The following is a 19,097-nucleotide window of genomic DNA, read 5'->3' as shown; positions in this document are numbered from 1 at the left end:
AATGTCACTTTTTAGGACATCAGTGTCTTCCTATATAAAATGTGGGTTTTTCTATGTAATTCCTTTCAGCTCTATGATTGTGACATTGACTTACTGTATTAGTCAGAAACGACAACAAAACATTGGACACCCTATGGAAGCTGTTGGAAATAAAGCAAAACAGAAACATATCTTTTTGTATAAAAGTATAGTGTCTCTATATCTAGAATAATTTGTGTATTTCTGCTTGTACCTTTTAAAACAGTCAAATAGAAATGGAAATTTTCCAGGGGTGCCTGGGTGGCTCAGTGAGTAAAGTGTCTGACTTCGGCTCAGGTCATGATCTTACAGTTTGTGGGTTTGAGCCCCACATCAGGTTCTGGGCTGACAGCTCAGAGCCTGGAAGCTGCTTCAGATTCTGTGTTTTCTCTCTCTCTGCCCATCCCCCACTTGTGCTCTCTCTTGCTCTCAAAAATAAATAATAAACATGAAAAAAACATTTTTATTTTTTCCTTTTTTAATGTTTATTTATTTATTTATTTATTTATTTTCAATATATGAAATTTATTGTCAAATTGGTTTCCATACAACACCCAGTGCTCATCTCAAAAGATGCCCTCCTCAGTACCCATTACCCACCCTCCCCTCCCTCCCACCCCCCATCAACCCTCAGTTTGTTCTCAGTTGAAAAAAACATTTTTAAAGAGAAATGGAAACTTTCCAGAAAGAGATGTATTGAGGGGAGAAGTATGTATTGAGTGTGGAGGTGTGGGGAAGGGAAAGCTCATTTGAAGAAAGGCGAAATTTGTTTAGAACTGTAATTCAAGGATAGTTTAGAACTCTTAATTCAGGACATCACTGGACATGGAAGTAATTTAATAAAAGTACAGTAATAAAATGGTAAAGGATATCCATTGGGTAAAAAAGTCTCTGTCCTCCAAATTTTAGAAAACAGAACTGAGGATACTCCTTAAACATAAAAGAGATCAATTTAGGGCCAGCAAATTAAATAGCAGTGATGAACAAGTTAAAGTAACTCTTAGACCTAAATGAACCTTGAAGTGCCCAGAAGACCCAGCTTTTGAGAAGAGGTATATCTGAAGCTTCAGATCAAAGAACACATTTCAGAAGTTGTATTTATAGATTTGATGTGTTTAACATCAAGAGCTACAAAGTAAGAATACAGAGCCTATGATAGTTATTACTTTTTAATAGGTAGTTTCCAAATGCTGTGGTTATTTTTCAGTATCATTCTGAGTTAGCTTTCTGATCAGAATTTTGCTTCAAAAATCTTGTCTGTTTTTGGTCTGTCTGCTTAATCTTGAGATGATTCCATATTGTTAAATAGATGGAAGGTTGACTTTATGTTTTATGAGTTGTCTGATCTAATCTGTTTAAAATATTCCATAGGTAACTAGTCTAATCTGTATTTAACATTTTATAGATATTTAATATATTCTATAGATGATCCCTGCCCTCTATCACACATACACATTCACTTGGGATGACTAAAGGTCACAATGAGTTAAGGGCAGAACCCTAGTCAGAAGTCAGGTTTCCCAGCTTCTAACCTTTATTTTGTCCCTATACTTTCCCTTTTTCCTCTTTGGCCTAACCTTGACTGTGTCCTTCAGCTTTATCTGGACTCTTCTCAGAAGCCGTCTATTGCCCAGAAGCAGAGTACTCAATCAGCTGGCCATCTGTCTGTCTAACCATCTGTCCCCATATACATCCATCCTGTCAACTAACTACTAGCTTATTTAGCCCATACTATATTTTGGGAATATAAAGATGAATAAAGCCTACTTTTTGCTCTCTAGAGGCTCATGATTTAGTAAGGGAGACAATTCTGGGATCACAATGGAGAAATAAACTGGGAGATAGAGAGGTGGTATTGATGTTGGAATAGGGGAGATTCCAATGACATTGATTTCTTTCATATTTGAGAGTTTACTTGATCTTGCTGCCTGTCTAGAGTAGTTCCATTTTTCTTCTTTCCTGTTTAGTAGCTGAAAAGCCATGTTCGCAACACTTTTCTCTGTTAGGGATAAGGATTGATCATATCACCTTTTCGTGAAGGGTGGTGACATAGAAGGGCAGGGACTAGTGGAGTCAGTGAGGGTATTGGGGATATGACTCAGGTACCTCTGCTCCCTTGCTCACAGCCAGCAGCTTCAGAGGAGAGAGAACTTATTTTGATAAAAAGTGCCGTGTTCCAGATACAGGGTTGGGACCAGCTCCTACGGAAAATGTGTAAGAGTAGGTACAGATTTCTTATTGGCAGCCTCTGTCAAATATCTGCAAAAGCCCTCTTTCAGCCTCTCAATTCCATTGCTCCCTACTACATCAACGAAAATGAAATAAAGATATTAAAATGAAGTCTTCCCCTCTCAAGTTATATCTAGTGTTAAAGTGAAAGTTTTCACAAAATTTCTAATTCCAATTACTATATGATTATATTTTATACGCATAGAATAGTTTTTAGTTAGTGCATCCTTGTTCCAAAATTTACTGATGAACTGTGTTAACACTAGCAAAGTATGTGTACTAGATTATTCTTAGCGCTCTGGTTATCTCAGTATAATTGTATAAAGCGGTGGATCTTAATTTCGATGTTCCCACATATTAATATAGCAACATGAGAAAATGGATGGGGTTTACAACCATGTGCTTTTGCAAGTAGCCTAGAGCATGCTTTATATGTGGTCCATAATCTGATTTAAAATCTGAGCCTAAGAATGGAAGTGTCCTATGCGTCAACTTTTGAGAATCATTGACAACTAGTATTAGCATACCTTTATTGTCCAAGAAGTATTTCTAGCTAAAAATCTAGTAAGTTTTAAAAGGAATTAAATATACTTATGGATAAATAAAATAATGAAAGCAAACTAGTAAAATTTGAAGGCATGCATGGTTTAAGATTGTGAATCAGTTTGTAATCTTTGTGAGGTCATCTTACTGATCTGTTTCTCTATCCCTACTGCAGTGTCTGGTCTGTAGTAGGCACCCAGATTAAATGTTTAAATGTTGATTTAATTAGTGAATAATATATGAATCAAAGGCATATGCCTAAAAGCTTTATTTTCTGGTCCTAAAGCAGAAATCTGTATCAGTCAGGATTTTCCAGAAAACAGAACCAAGTAGTATGTATTATTTATCTATTTATTTATTTTGATGATTTGGCTTAAATAGTTATGTGGACTGGCAAGTCTAAAATTTGTAGGGCGGGCCTGCAGGCTGGAAGCTTTCAGACAGCAGCTTATTCTTGAGGCAGAATTTCTGCTTCCTTAGGGAAACCTCAGTTTTGTTCTTAGTGCCTTTCAGCTGATTGTGTGAGGCCCACCAATATTATCAAAGATAAATTTCTTTAAAGATAATATGCACTAGCCGCAGGTATGAAATACCTACACAATAGTGTTTAAATGACTGACGTAGCCAAATGGACATATGAAATGAACCATTACAGTGTCCTTAGGTTTAAGGACATGAAACCAAATGTACAGCCTGGTTTGGCAAACCTGTGATGAGCCCAGGAGCTCTTTGTGCTAGAGCTCCTAGCATCCAGGGCTAGGTTGATACTGGGGCAGGATTTTGACAAGCTATGTTGAATGTGAACAAAGAAAGCTGCTTATCTTATTAGGAAAAGGGGAGATAAGGTTTACATCAGTGGGTCACTGAAGAAATGCAAACTAGTACTTTAAGACTATTCTTAAGAAATCACTATTTACAACAAGGATTTCAGTTTGGGGATTTTAATTATATTAGAAAGTGGAGAAATACTCAATTGGGCCATGCCTGAGTTTTGTTTCTTAACTGTGTTTGACTTTTGGCTTTGTTTTGTTTTATTTTGCTTTGTTTTTGTTTTGCCCTTTTATTTACTGTCTAGTCTTGTATAAATTAATGCTTGTCTATAGTTTAAATCGAGTGACTTAAAATTTTTTTAATGTTTTTATTTTATTTATTTTTAACGTTTATTTATTTTTGAGACAGAGAGAGACAGAGCATGAATGGGGAAGGGTCAGAGAGAGAGGGAGACACAGAATCTGAAACAGGCTCCAGGTTTTGAGCTGTCAGCACAGAGCCCTATGCAGGGCTCGAACTTACGGACTGCGAGATCATGACCTGAGCCGAAGTCGGACACTCAACTGACTGAGCCACCCAGGCGCCCCAAAATATGTTTTTATTTGAGTTTTGAGAGAGAGACAGAGAGAGAGGAAAGGAGGGTCAGAGAGAGAGGGAGACACAGAATCTGAAGCAGGCTCCAGGCTCTGAGCTCTCAGCACAGAGCCGGATGTGGGTCTTGAACCCGTGAACCGCGAGATCATGACCTGAGCTGAAGTTGGATGCTTAACCAACTGAGCCACCCATGCGCCCCTCAAGTGACCTTAAAGTGGAGGAAATACAGATGTAGTCAGTTTTGCCTTCACTTTTTACGTAATTTAAGATTTTCAGGGGAATTGGTATTTTGAGAGAGGTTCAAGTGTGTTTGTTTTTGGCAATGGCTAGTAAAGGCAGGTAGATTAATGTGGACTAGTCCAATTTAGATATGATAGTCTGTGAAATTCATGCCAGCTTGAAGATTTTAGGGAAGGGTAATTGTAAAAATTATCTTCCTAATGTCATTTTATCATGTCTGACATTTTTTCTTGAATGTCAATTCTCTTCCTCTCTTTCTTTTGATCTGAATGTGCAATACTTTTCTTCCCCAAATTCTGCTGATTTGCCAGCAGTCTTTCTTGTTTCCTCTCTTTTTTCTTTTCCACTTATGTTGTCTAAATTCAAAGAGCTTTCTTTGTAGAAATTGAACCAAATAATAAGGCAGCATAAAACTCTGAGTTCAGCAGAAAGTGATTTGCTTGTGATTAACCCTTGAGAATTGAGAGTCACTGCAAGATAACAAAGAAAGAGTGTTTTTTGATACAACTTGCTCATTCTTCTTTTCCAATCGTAGACGAGACCTTTTTTTTTTTCTCTCCAGTTGTTATGAATTCACATACTGCTTTGGTTGGGCTTTATGTATTATACTTATCATGGCATGGTTTTAGAAAAATAAGTACCGAAAGAGAGCTTATGGCCTCCCTTTCCTGTCACAGACTTTACTCTCAGCAAAAAGGGAACTCATTTTCCAGTTGTTTAAGGCAAATAACCTTGACATCTCTTCTTACCCCCCAGCTTTATTGAGGTATAATTGACACATAAAAATTGTTTACATGTAAGGTATACATGCAATTTGATACACATCGTGAAATGATTACCACAATCAAACTAATTAACACATACATCACCTCACATTGTGTGTGTGGATATGTCTGGTGAGACACTCAAAGACCTACTCTTAGCAAAGTCAAGTGTAAAACTTAACTCATCTTATAACTAAAAATTTGACCAACATCACCCCCATTTCTCCTACCCCCAGCCTGGCAATCACTGTTCTGCTCTGCTTCTGTGAGATCTTACAGTTTTGTCTTTCTGTGTCTGGCTTATTTCACTTTGCATAATGCCCTTAAGGCCCATCCACGTTGTTGCAAATGTTAGAATTTCCTTCTTTTTTGTGGGCGAATAATATCCCTTGTATATATACATATTTTCTTTATCCATTCATCTGTCAGTAGACACAGTCTCTCAACAAATCTTAATGCCTTTATCTTGAAAGTATATCCAGAATCTGAGCCCCCCCCCCCCCCCCCCCATCACTAATCACTTTGGTCCCAGCTACCATTATCTCTTGGATTATTTTAATAGGCTCCTAACGCATCTCCATACCTATGGCTTTGAGATTCTATTCTTAACATGACAACTAGTGGTCATTTTACAGTTCTAACTAAGATAATGTTAGGCCTCTTCTCAAAACAATCAAGTCTCCTATCACTCAGAGAGAAGTTAAAGTTTTTATGTTGATCCTTAAGGCCTGACATGAGCTGTTCCCCATGTTATCTTCTGATCTCATTACCTTTTTCCTCCCACTTCTGCTCTGTGTACCCTGGCCTTCTGGGTATTCCTCAGGCACACTAGGTATATCCCTGCTTTGGGGCCTTCAAACTTGTTCCACCTGCCCAGTGATCTATCTTCCTTAAATAATGGCATGGCTTCTTGACTTCCTTCAGTTTTATTTTTGTTTTTTTCCAAAAATCACGTTTTCAGTGAATATTTCCCTGCTTATTCTATCTAAAGTTGCTGTTCTCAGTATATAAATACACATCCTTGTCTTTACCTGCTTAATATTCTCCATAGCACATAACACTTTCTATTGTCTCTTTTCCTGATTTATATTGTTTAATGTCTATTTCTTGTGCTAAAATGTAGCTTCAGAAGGATAAGGATTTTGTCTGATAAATCATCAGGACTTAGAATTGTGACTGGCATATAATATCGTAGGCACTCACTGAGTATTTATTGAAATCAGTCAACCAGTCAGAGATGAGAGATGGCCTCCAAATAGCTACTTGAAAAATATCTAACTCTTTTATTGGGAGTTTCTTTATTTTTCTTTGTATAACAACTCAATCATTTCTTCATGTTTTCCTATATGGACCTGTGGATTATCTTCACTTACGTGATGAAATTTACTGACGTACGACTTTTTACTTCATTTTCTTTTTTTTTTTTCTTTTTTTTTTTTTTCAACGTTTATTTATTTTTGGGACAGAGAGAGACAGAGCATGAACGGGAGAGGGGCAGAGAGAGAGGGAGACACAGAATCGGAAACAGGCTCCAGGCTCTGAGCCATCAGCCCAGAGCCTGAGGCGGGGCTCGAACCCTCGGACCGCGAGATCGTGACCTGGCTGAAGTCGGACGCTCAACCGACTGCGCCACCCAGGCGCCCCTTTACTTCATTTTCTTGGTCATCCATGAGACTTTTGGATATGTATTTATCTGGTCCAGGATGTTTAGAGACATGATTATGTGTTATTTTCTTAATTAAATGTGACTGTCCTTGTCCATTATATTTTCCTATTTTGAATAAAATTCTATTCAGTAGCAGACACCAATGTAGTACACAAATCATACAAACTCCAAAAGGCATCTGGATAGTGGGAAACCTTCTTAAGGTCATTTTTATCTCATTATACAAGTTTTTGAAAACCTATTATGTACTGGATACTTCGTCAGATTTTGGAAATGCAAAGAGATAAACAGTCCCTACTTCCAGAAAGCTCATCTTTTAGGAGGGGTTGATGTAGACAGATAAAACCATTATTAATAATGTATCATGTATTATAATAGATCTGTTAAATACCGTGAGAGCACTAGTGAGGGCACTAAAGAGGTTTGCTTGGGTGAGGAGGTGAATGGGGAGAGCTTCATTGGGAGATGACTTAAAGCTATTTGTTGAGGAATAAGTAGGGATTTTCCAGGTGGACTGAGCAGAGAGGAATAGAAAGGAGTAAAAGTAAAGAAGGACTAGCAGAGATCTGCTATTGTTTGCACAGTGTGCTGGTCATTTTTTATAATCTTGTCTTATAAATCATTTTGACCATCCTATGACGTAGGCATTCACATTGCCATTTTATTGATGAGGAAATGGGCCCAGACAGATCAGCTTAGGGTAATAGAACTGGTAAATGTTGGTTTGGATTTTGAACCTGATTAACTTTGAAGCCCATGTTTATCTATACATTCAGGAGTGGAATGTATGGATAATCAGGGTGGAAGATTGAGAGAGTTCATACCTGCTGCATGGATGAAAAACATGAAGGAAGTCTTATATAAAAAGTAAATATTTAGAATAGTAAAGGCAAAGAGGAATGGTATGAATTTGGGTTGAGGATGATGATGATACTGAACAGATTTGAAGGTCAGCAGACATCAGAAACCATAATTTTCTACTGATGCCATTTAGTGTGGACATAAAACTTTTCTTTAGCCAGACTTAGCAGTCTAGGGAAAAGATTGTCTATGGTAACTCTCTAACCATTTTGAAACCAATCAATGATTTCATTGAGAAGTTACCATTCATTGGTTTCTGCATATGCTATTATGCATATGCCTGGACATTTTAAAATTTAAAATATTCATACTTTGTGTATGGTCAAAGGTAATGCTTTATGAAAAGTGAAAACCGCTTTGTGGCATTTTTCACAGATATAATCTAAAATTGTCATGAATTTTTAAGACTTAATTAAATACCATTGGCCAATATCACATACATTTGTTATGTGTATACATATAGTCTTTGTTTTCCATGGTGACCATAATGAAATTGTTAAGAGCTGAATTTCCAAATTTGGTGCAAGTAGAATATTTTCTGTTTTCCTTATATATAGACCACTGTTCCCAAACACTAGTCTGGACTAGTTGTAAAGAATTAGTTGGTGGAATTTTTAACTGATTTGTAACTGATTTCTTTCTTAGGTGAACATTTTCCCCCCCCAAGTTTTAATTTAAATTCCAGTTAGTTAACATATGGTGTAATATTAGTTTCAGGTGTAGATTTTAGTGATTCATCACTTACATACAACACCTGGTGCTCATCACAAGTGCCGTCCTTAATCCCCATCACCTATTTAACCCATCCCCTTGCTCATCTCCCTTCCAGTAACCCTCAGTTTGTTCTGTATAGTTAACAGTCTGTTTCTTGGTTTGCCTCTCTCCTTTCCCATGTTCATTTTTTAAAAAGTTTGTTTGTTTTTTGAGAAGGCATGAGTGCACAATCAGGGGAGGGGCAGAGAGAGAGCGGGAGACACAGAATCCAAAGCAGGCTCAGCACAGAGCTGTCAACACAGAGCCCGACACTGGGCTCACACTCAGGAACCGGGAGATCATGACTTGAGCCGAAGTAGATGCTTAACTGACTGAGCCATCCAGGTGCTCACTGCACAGGTTCATTCGTTTTTTTTCTTAAATTCCACATAAGTTAAATTATATGGTATTTGTATTTCTTATATGTGCACATTTTTATAGAAGGATCAGCTTCTTTAAGTATGTGCTAGCCTAATTTTGTACAGAAAAGAAAAATGTATCTAAGAATTTATTTAGATCTTCTGTATACCTAGAAAATAATAGCTGCTTTTCAAACCCATATACATCTGAATCTTCAGAGAAAATGTTTCAAAACTAAAACTTGCACAAGGCAGCTTTGTGGATATTTCTAAAAACAATAACAAAAATCCTTGTATAGCATCCATATTCACCATCTTATCTCTCCTATGTATGTATGACACCTGTGACAGTTGTAGCTAAGTCAGAGTACAGTTGTATACACATATTTCTTTTCAGTTTTTTATTTTATTTTATTTTTTATTTTTATTTAAAAAAAATTTTTTTAATGTTTATTTTTGAGACAGAGAGACAGAGCATGAATGGGGAGGGTCAGAGAGAAGGAAACACAGAATCTGAAACAGGCTCCAGGCTCCGAGGTGTCAGCACAGAGCCTGATGTGGGGCTCGAACTCATGGACTGCGAGATCATGACCTGAGCCAAAGTCGGCCACTTAACCGACTGAGCCACCCAGGCGCCCCAGTTTTTTATTTTATTGTTTAAGTTTACTTATTTTGAGAGAGAGAGACAGCACAAGCTGGGAAGAGGCAGAGAGAGAGAGGATCCCAGGCAGGTTCCCACTCAATACAGAGCCCCATGTGGGGCTCGAACTCACGAACCGTGAGATCATGACCTGAGCCAAAATCAAGAGTCGGATGCTCAATCGACTGAGACACCCAGGTGCCCCTACACATCTTTCTTTTTAAAGAACACTGCCTGATTTCTTCTATTTTCAGCACCTATTGTAATTTTCCTAAGTCAAAGAAATAACATTTCTCTAGTTTTCTGTGAAATCACAGATGTACCACATCTAGTCGCATGAGCAATTTTAGACATTTAACCTGGTTATTGCCTAGTTGTTAGAAAATGACTGTCTTTGTGGTAGTAACGCTGTGCCTCATTCACCATTTTGCTTTTAAATTGTCTTTTCAGTGTCGTTTTTGTTGTTCTGTTACTGGCAATTTAGTTTTAAAGAATCATTATTTAAAACACATTCAAAATAAAAATTGAAGTATATCGTGTGCTTGACACTGGATCAGATATGATGTTGCTTATATAAAAGAAAGAAATTAGATCCCGTTAGCCTGAGGATATAATACTGAAATTTAAGTAAATGTGAAATAGCATAGTGATAGAGCATATGTGAAATTTTTTTTGAATAGTGGTAAATTAGAGATGTTGATGGAATTCTCTGATATTTACAGAGTTAGGCCAAATGAACCATGGGCTATTTAAACGCCCCAGTATGTTTTAGATGTTATTTTACTTTTAAAAATTAAAGTCGAATAAAGGTATTGTCAAGAATTCTGTGTGAACTACTTGCTGAGATTTCAGATTCAATCTCCTGTACTTCCTGTTTTCTACATTTGCAATTAGATAGTTTCTTTTCCCCTTTGGGGTCATTCAGATATGTGGAGGGCTGGGGGAATTTATTGTTGCCTTAGAGCTCTCTCAATTTGTGTCTGAAAAAAAAATACCAGTGATGTTTTAGTGCATGAAAAACTGTTACATAGCAGATAAATGTGTTTTTCTAGGAAATTGATCATATTCTTATTTTGGACCAGTTAATGTTAAAGTTTTAACTTAAGTGCTTTATATCTAACAGTTTTAGTATTTCCATAGAAAACTTTATGAGAAAGACCTATGTTCTTATTTCAGAGTCTAAGATCTGATTGTGTATGATACATGGTATTTTTTGAAAATCTCAAGTGGAGTTCAATTTCCAAATAATATATTTTTATTTGTTATAAATGGTTTATGCTTAAAAAGTGTAAACTATTTTATTTTATTTTATTTTTTATTTTTTATTTTTTATTTTTTATTTTTTATTTTTTTTTAATTTTTTTTTTCAACGTTTATTTATTTTTGGGACAGAGAGAGACAGAGCATGAACGGGCGAGGGGCAGAGAGAGAGGGAGACACAGAATCGGAAACAGGCTCCAGGCTCTGAGCCATCAGCCCAGAGCCCGACGCGGGGCTCAAACTCACGGACCGCGAGATCGTGACCTGGCTGAAGTCGGACGCTTAACCGACTGCGCCACCCAGGCGCCCCCAAAAATGGAAACTATTTTAATATCAATTAATTAAAATATAATTAAGGAGGTAAATCAGTTATAGTTCTCTTCCAATAAGGAAAATGAGGTTGGTTTTTTTTTTTTTTAATATTTATTTATTTTTGAGAGAGAGAGAGACCAAGCGTGAGTGGAGGATGGGCAAAGAAAGAGGGAGAATCCAAAGCAGGCTCCAGGTTCTGAGCTGTCAGCACAGAGCCTGATGCTGTGCTCAAACTCACAAACCATGAGATCGTGACCTGAGCCGAAGCCGGACGCTCAACCGACTGAGCCACCTAGGTGCCCCAGAAAGATGAGTTTTTGATGAAAGCTGTGCACAGCTTTGTCCATTCACTGTGGGTAAATAAGATTTGACTGCGGTTTTTGGTCATATATTGAACATTCTTATTTGCGCCAGTGATCTACCTAATTTGGGTTTGGTTTCTTTTTGATTTTAAAGGTTGTAGGCCTTTTCATGTTTATCTTTCTATAAAGTTAGTCTTGAGAAACAGAGGTTAACTCTGTCGTCAGTGTTATTTTTCTGGTATTATTTTGATATATTATTGTATTATTAATACTTTTCTTGTATTGTTGAATGAATATAAAGTGAAGTATATGTGGCAGGTCTTCTCATGTGCTCTAGGACCATGAAGGTAAATGATACACCCTTTTTGACCTTAGCGAGCTTATTTATTTATATATTTTTTTATGGAGGTTCTCATGTTGGGCTTGTGAACTAAAGGGCTTCAGAGAAACCTTTGGATCCCTTCAAATTATGTATAAAAAATTTGCTGTGTGTACATATGTGTGGTTTTCTGGGGTGACCCATAGATTTCACCAGATTTTTAAAAGGTTCTTTATATGTAGAAAAGCTAAAGGAGACAGAGCACATCTAACTATAAACTAGTGTAGTAAATGTTGTAATAAGGGTAAAAATAAAGGTCTTTGGGAGATTAAACGTTGGAGGCCCATCACGTTTCAGGTCCTACATAGGACTCATTTGATATGGACCCTTGCCTTGCCACATGCTATGTCTGTTGTGCATAATATAGTGACTGATGTATAGTAATTTTTGTGTCAGTGAGGGTCCTGGCAGTAATGGATGGTTTTTTTTTGAAGATAGTTTAATGAAGAGATTATTTGCAGAGGTAGGCATGGTTTAAGGTAACCAGAAATGGGTGATGAATCATCCAGAGGCTAGCAATGGTTGGAGACTGTTATCCACCCAGAGAAAGGGGCAAGAGAATGGGAATTATGTATGTTCCAGAACCCAGTGAGAGTCGTGGGCATGGAAGAGGAGCTCTTTAACAGGAGCTGTGGCTGAAAAGGAAACATAACAGGAAGTAAATTGTACCATTACTTCCATCTTTTTCCACCTTTTACTTTTCTGCTGATGCTTCCTGTTTAAGAAGACGGTCTTTTGTGCACAGTTATCAATCCCACTTGGCCACATAAAAGTGGGTGCTGGGCTCTGCATACTTCCCTACCAAGAGAGAGGAGTTCACATACCCTGTGCTGGGATTACCACCTTTGTGGGATTTGTTCTGCTGAAGCATAGTCAATGGCTCTCACATATGCTCTCAGCTTTCAGTATTTCAGACTCCAGGGATGGTGTGGGGTGGAGAGGGGTGAGTTCTTCTGTTGCACCACCAGAGGGGTGGGTGTTTGTAGGCCCATTTCCCTTAGTTAGCTAGCACTGGGGGTGGGGGAGGGGAACCCATTAGCCATAACGGACTGATGCATACAGCTGGAGCTGAACTTTGTCTTCTTTCGCGTAAGTAAAGCATTTTTCAGTGCTTGACTGTGTAATGTTTTCCTTGGCAACTTTGATACCAAGATGCAACAGGCAGAAATGTTTGGAGTCCTCTCCTGGGATTCGTCACCTGTGCCTGGTGTTCTTTTTGAAACTTCCTCTCTTTGGTAAAACCCAGACAGAAACTAGTGGGCGAGTGAGGACTTGGATAATGTGGATAAGGGGATGCAGAAGTACAGAGCAAGTCAGAGAAGGGTGGAGAATGAATCTAGAAGGACAAATGGAGAATGACAGCAGAGTGCTTAATACTTATTTGTTGAATTCAATTGAATATTGTTAAACATTTTAGATTTACATATTAAAGGGGAAAATGACCAGATGCCTAATGGTTTAATGTTTCTGATATAAATACCTCCAAATGAAAATCTCTTTGGAATTGTAGAGGCAACAATTTGTATTTTGAGTAGTTAAAATAGTAAAAGTGACACAATTATTAATCTATAAAAATGTGAAATTAGAATAACACAACTTTTTAAGACTATATTTTTCAAATATGGTTTTTTGAAATGTGAGAATTTGTATTATTTAATTTAGAGAAGACCAACTCATTTTCTAGGGCCTACCTCAAAAATTACTTCTATGAATCTTTCCTTAGACAAATTTAAGTGTTTGCAGAACACTGTTCTTTTTTCTGCTATACCACTTATATTCAATTAATAGTAGTTATTTTATTGATAATATTAAAAGCAGTTCACATTTACTGACTGTTTATTATGTGCCAACCCACTGTGTTAAGTCCTTTACATACATAATTACATTTTATCCTCACAATAACCCTAGGAAGTATAGATACTGTTGTTTCGCGCTTGAGATGCCTCACCGGACAGAAGTTCCACAAAGGCCAAAGGTCTTTATGTGCTGGTATTAATATTTCTGCAGCATTTTGTTGTTAGCGTCCCCTAGGTATTCTTTTAGTTGAGTACCTTTTCATATGTTTATTAGCCATTTAGATTTTTTTCCATAAAGTCCCTGACCTTTTGCCCATGGTTCTGTTGGATTGTCTCCCTTACTAGTAATATGGAGGAATTCTGTACATGTCTTTGGATATATGCTCATTGTCTATTATGTGTTACAAATGACTTCTCCAATTCTGTGGCAGATTTAGACTAAAGTGTTAAGAACAGGACATATCTGGTAGGCAAATATAAATATTTCTAGACAGATGAAAGACTAAACAAGGTTATAAGGAAGGAATAAATTCACACATGAAACAGTTGAGTAGTTTGTTAGGACTGAGGTTCATTAAAGTGAACCAGTGGAAGATAAGACTGGAAATTTCAAACCATACAGCCTCAGGGAAGCTTTAGAAAATGGTAAACATATACCTCAACAGAATATCCTCTTTAAATCTATACTCTTTAAATCTATACCTCCCTTCTGTTCAGGACAGACAACCTGTCGGGAACTTTGGAAACTGTTTTGCCTCTGTGGGTAGCTAGCTCTAGACTTCCTCTGCTCTGCTGGGGGAAAGAAATCTTTCTTTACTAGGGTATCCAGTGTTACTGCCTGGTGAAAAAGTATATCTTAGCATTAGAACTGAGGAGGAGAACCATAGATGAACTTCCTTCATCTTGTCTATGAAGAGCTCTAGATTTCTAAGAGACAGATGCTGGATATTAAAGTTAGAGCACTTTCATAACGTCCCTCCAGGCTCAACCTCTGTCTTACTACTTCTGCACCAGTGTGAAATGAATCCATTCTGTTCCCTACTGAGGAAATTTTTTTTCTAGATGTGTTTTTTAGTCTTTCCTGGATCTTACAGATTTACCTCTCACCATTAGAGAAAAACATTTCTATCGTGTCTCTCCTGAATTCTGTATCCATCAAAATTTGATTTGGCTGCAAGCGCCTAAAAATAATAGTGGCTTACAAAGATAGAATTTTATTTTTATCTTGTGTAAATAGAGGCAGTCCTGGGGTGCTATGGCGTCTCCCTGATCATCTGGGGCACAGTCTCCTTTCATCTCATTGTTTTTCCTTCTTTATCCAACATGGCTGCTCTAGGTAGAATATCTACATTTCTAGCTAGTAAGAAGGAGGACTAGAAAAGGAGAAGGACATTTCTTCCATTCCCCAAAGGACTTCTCAGAAGTTGCATATACCACCCTGCTTATATCTTATAAGCCAGTATTTAGTTAACATAGTCATAGTCTAAGGGAGGCTTGGAAATATGTCTGACTAAAAATAGGAATTCCCAATCCTAGAGAAGAAAGAGGGAATGGATGTTGGGGTGGGGGAGCTATTGAGCTCTGTTATGTAAACCTTATCTGTTTTGATTTAAATATTTTTCTGAGATGGTAAAGGAGAAAAGCATAGAATAATATGGAGTATATAACCAATTTAAATTAGATTTTGATCAGAATGAGCTCATAACTTTATGGATTCTAAATTCTTGGCTCTTATTTAAAAAACTTTACATTGGTCTGTAAAGGTAGAAATAAACTAACTTTTAAATTATTCATAATTCTTACTAATTTTTGGCACTTTGACTTCTTTACTAAACATAGATCTAATGTTTTATCAAAATTTAAAATATAGCAAATGCTATTGCAAATATAAAGGAAATATGTTCCTTCTATCTTTGTAGAAGATAAATATATTTAACCACTATTAAGAATAACCTATAGAAAATATTTTAGCATAAAAGCTCTTGGGTAGAATGAATTCATATATACAGAAATTAAGTGAAATCTAGAATAATTTTAGTTTACTGAAAATTAATTTTTTTTAATGTTTATTTATTTAGAAGGACAGAGATATAGAGCATGAGCAGGGGAGGGGCAGACAGAGAGGGAGACAGAGAATCTGAAGTGGGCTACAGGCTGTTAGCTGTCAGCACAGAGCCTGACGCGGGGCTTGGACTCACAAGCCATGAGATCATGACCTGAGCCGAAGTTGGATGCTTAACCTACTGAACCACCCAGGTGCCCCAAGTTTACTGAAAATTACCTAATATGGTACACAGCAGGTAGAATCCCATAGACACTGCAGATTTAAAAAAAAATTCTGTTTTTCACAGCAGAGCTTGAGTAAAATGTAGTATTTAACATAATTATTCTCATTATTTTAAATGGTTTACTTGAAGAAAAAAAAAGCCAGTGTAAGACTATAAGTGATAATCATTTTTTTTCCTTCACAGGCAAGAAGTTTGATAGCTGTCGGACTGGGTGTTGCAACTCTTGCCTTTGCAGGTAAGATAAGTAAAGCATACTTCTCAATAAATGTTGCAGGAGAAATATTTCCAAATAGCTTCTATAGTGATTCATGAGGATACCCTCTGTATTCTGAGGTTTGGGTTTTAAGACATTATACATTTTCATTTGTTTCTCCATTTATAGTCCCTGAACATTTGTCAGTGTAGCAAAAGCTAGATAACTGTGTAGTGAAGAAAATTAACAATAAGAAGGTAGGAAAACTAGCCCCAATAATAGTTGATCTTCATAGTATTTTTTTTTAGCTTGAACTATAATGTACTTTAATAACATTCTTCAGTATGAAGCAATGTAAGTGATATGGGGTTCCTCTGTTCTCCCTTGTTTTTTTGTTTGTTTATTCTTGTTTTTTTCTTGCAGTAAGATGTCACATTTCCTGAGCAGTCACTTTTTTTGATGAGCATAGTTATTCCCTGTAATGTATTAATTACTTCATTTTTTTTAAACACATTGGTGTAATTTCTTCTGAAAACCTGGGAGAATTTCTTTTACTGTCCAAATCACCAAAGAATAGTTATAAAAATTTAAAGCAAAATTGTTATCTCTTCCAGTTGTAAATTGGATAGCTATTTGCTAATCAGGTGTTGATCTGAGAGCATCTCTTGTTACATTTTTTGTTTTAGCATTTGTGTCTCTTAAGTTTCGTGGATTTGATTTTGTTTGTTGGATCTTCTCTTTAAGTGAAGCTACATTCCATGTGGTTATGTGGAGTTGGTAAGATCCAATTGCAAAATGGGACATAAAAGATTGTTGTTTTGTTTTGTTTTATATGATACTTAATTTCACGCAACTCTCTTAAAGCACCTTAAGCATAAACACTTAAAAATCAAGATCAGTGGTTCAGATTCTCTTGGTCTTTGTGCCATCAATGTCTTGTGTCTCATCGTGATGACTACACTGAGGTTTTCTGAGAAGACTATCGTCCAAAAAGGAATTCTGACAAACTTGGCCCGAAACATGAAACGTGAATTTTAGTATCAACTATTTTAGCAGAATTGGTATAGTTATTTTGAAATTCAAATGGAAGGTTTTTATTTGAAATTAAAGACAGATGCTGTACTTTTGCTAGGGTCTTCTTTCTAAAATGAGAAGAATTGGTGTGTGAATTGTGTAACCACACTTTTGCCAAGTTCTTATTACTAACTAGAATGTTAATAGCAGGCAGCTCTCTTCCAGAGCCAAATGCAACTGAATAATAGAATTTAGGAGAAAGTACACTTAGACTTGTTGGAACTTGGTCTTCTGGTTTATGGTTAACGTAAATCTTCAGATGTCACTTGTTGAAGACTTTACCTACTTTTTTCATCAAGCCTGCCTGATTATGTGTGCTTTTATATTTTAAATTTTGAGATAATTTAAAAGCTATACTGTGTACTATTGTAGAATCAAATGGAAATTGACATCTATAGGACAAGAGGTTTGGATGAGTTAGGCTCTCACTTAATTCAGTGTCACTTATTTAACTTATTTAATTTCCCTTTATTTAATGCCCTCCTTGAGGTCAAGAACTTTTTCTCTTCTATGTGGATTGACTATTTCCCATCACCCATATCTAGCATCCTATTTTTCACATGTTGTTTGCACAGGAATAATAGTGTGTTTAGACAGGTAACTTCTTTTTTTTTTTTTTTTAAATGTTTTCTTTTTTTAATATTTATTTACTTTTGAGAGACAGAATGCAAGCAGGAGAGGGGAAGAGAGAGAGGGAGACACAGAATCTGAAGCCGGCTCCACGCTCTGAGCTGTCAGCACATGGCCCGACGTGGGGCTTGAACCCATGAAGCGCGGGATCATGACCTGGGCCAAAGTCTGACGCCTAACCGACTGAGCCACCCAGGCGCCCCTAGACAGGAAATTTCTAAGAGGTGTATGTAATTGAGCTTTCTCAGTGGAAATTGATTTGCAAAGAAGGTTATGGTTGGAAATTGAATAAAATCCAGAGTATCATAGTGGGTTTTCTAGCAAGACTTTTGGGAAGAGAGACACTACTGTTGATCGGTACATAATGCTGATGAGGGTACAAAAGGTAAATTAATCAGGTAATATTTTATTCTTGTTCTATGCCCTCAAAATAGTTTGGGACCTGTTTTGCTATTGATGACTCAGGAGTTTTAATTATTAGGATACCTAAGAAAAGAAAGCACCAAAATAAATTATGCTTTTAGGAGAATAGTTAAATTTGGTGAGAAATTGACAGTAAATATCTTTGGTGAATATTTCTTACATAGTTGCTTTTTACTTTGTAGATAAATCCATTAAAATTGTCCCTGTGTTTTACAGATCCTAAATAGTATTTGTTCTCTAAAGTATTTCAAAGTGATTATCACTGGGAAAATCAGTACAGATAACCAGATGTGTGAATCTACACATACATAAAAGGACTTTATCTATAGTTTGTGTTAGAGTACTAGGATTTTTTTTTTTTTTTTGGTTACCTATCCTATCGTATAAATAGAAGATATTATACATAAACATTGATGTTTTCTAATTTTATAATCATTAATTAGAACTTGATAAATAATAACTTTATTTTTATTTTTATTTTATTTTTTATTTTCGAGAGAGACAGAATGTGCGAGCCGGGGAGAGGGGCAGAGGGAGAAAGAGAGAATCCCAAGCAGGTTTTATGCTCAGCACAGAGCCCAATGCAAGAGCTCATCCCACGACCCTGGGATCATGACCTGACCTGCAGGAGTTGGATGCTGAACCAGCTGAGCCACCCAGACATCCCTCAATCTAATAACTATTTTAATTCTGTTAAAATGAAATGCTTCCTCTGTTCAATAAATTAGACATTTGGGAAAATAGAACTTTCTGGTAAATTTTGAAATAGTTATTGAAATAATACATAGAAAAGAAACTATCGATAAATATTGTAGTTACTACCTTGTGGGTATTATCTTTCCATATTATGGAAAATATGTTTGCTCTTATTCCTGTTGTTTTTTTAGGTCGCTATGCATTTCAGATCTGGAAACCTCTAGAACAAGTAATCACAGAAACGGCAAAGAAGATATCCACTCCTGTGAGTTAAAGATGGCTTTAGTGGGGCGCCTGGGTGGCGCA

General features: G+C 36.6%; 1 protein-coding gene across 1 annotated transcript in view; it reads left to right on the top strand.

Annotated features, from left to right (window-relative positions):
- DNAJC15 (DnaJ heat shock protein family (Hsp40) member C15) overlaps nt 1-19,097 on the top strand; it is a 72,389-nt gene that overhangs the window by 14,827 nt on the left and 38,465 nt on the right. Inside the window, exons 2-3 of the mRNA XM_040448526.1 lie at nt 15,959-16,010; nt 18,983-19,056. Of these exons, the coding sequence (XP_040304460.1) occupies nt 15,959-16,010; nt 18,983-19,056 (126 nt within the window). The remainder of the gene's footprint in view (nt 1-15,958; nt 16,011-18,982; nt 19,057-19,097) is intronic.

This window comes from Herpailurus yagouaroundi, unplaced genomic scaffold (assembly GCF_014898765.1).
Source record: "Herpailurus yagouaroundi ecotype Mexico unplaced genomic scaffold, PumYag 197, whole genome shotgun sequence".
NCBI classification, from domain to species: domain Eukaryota; kingdom Metazoa; phylum Chordata; class Mammalia; order Carnivora; family Felidae; genus Herpailurus; species Herpailurus yagouaroundi.
This window is presented reverse-complemented; position numbering and strand designations above follow the sequence as displayed.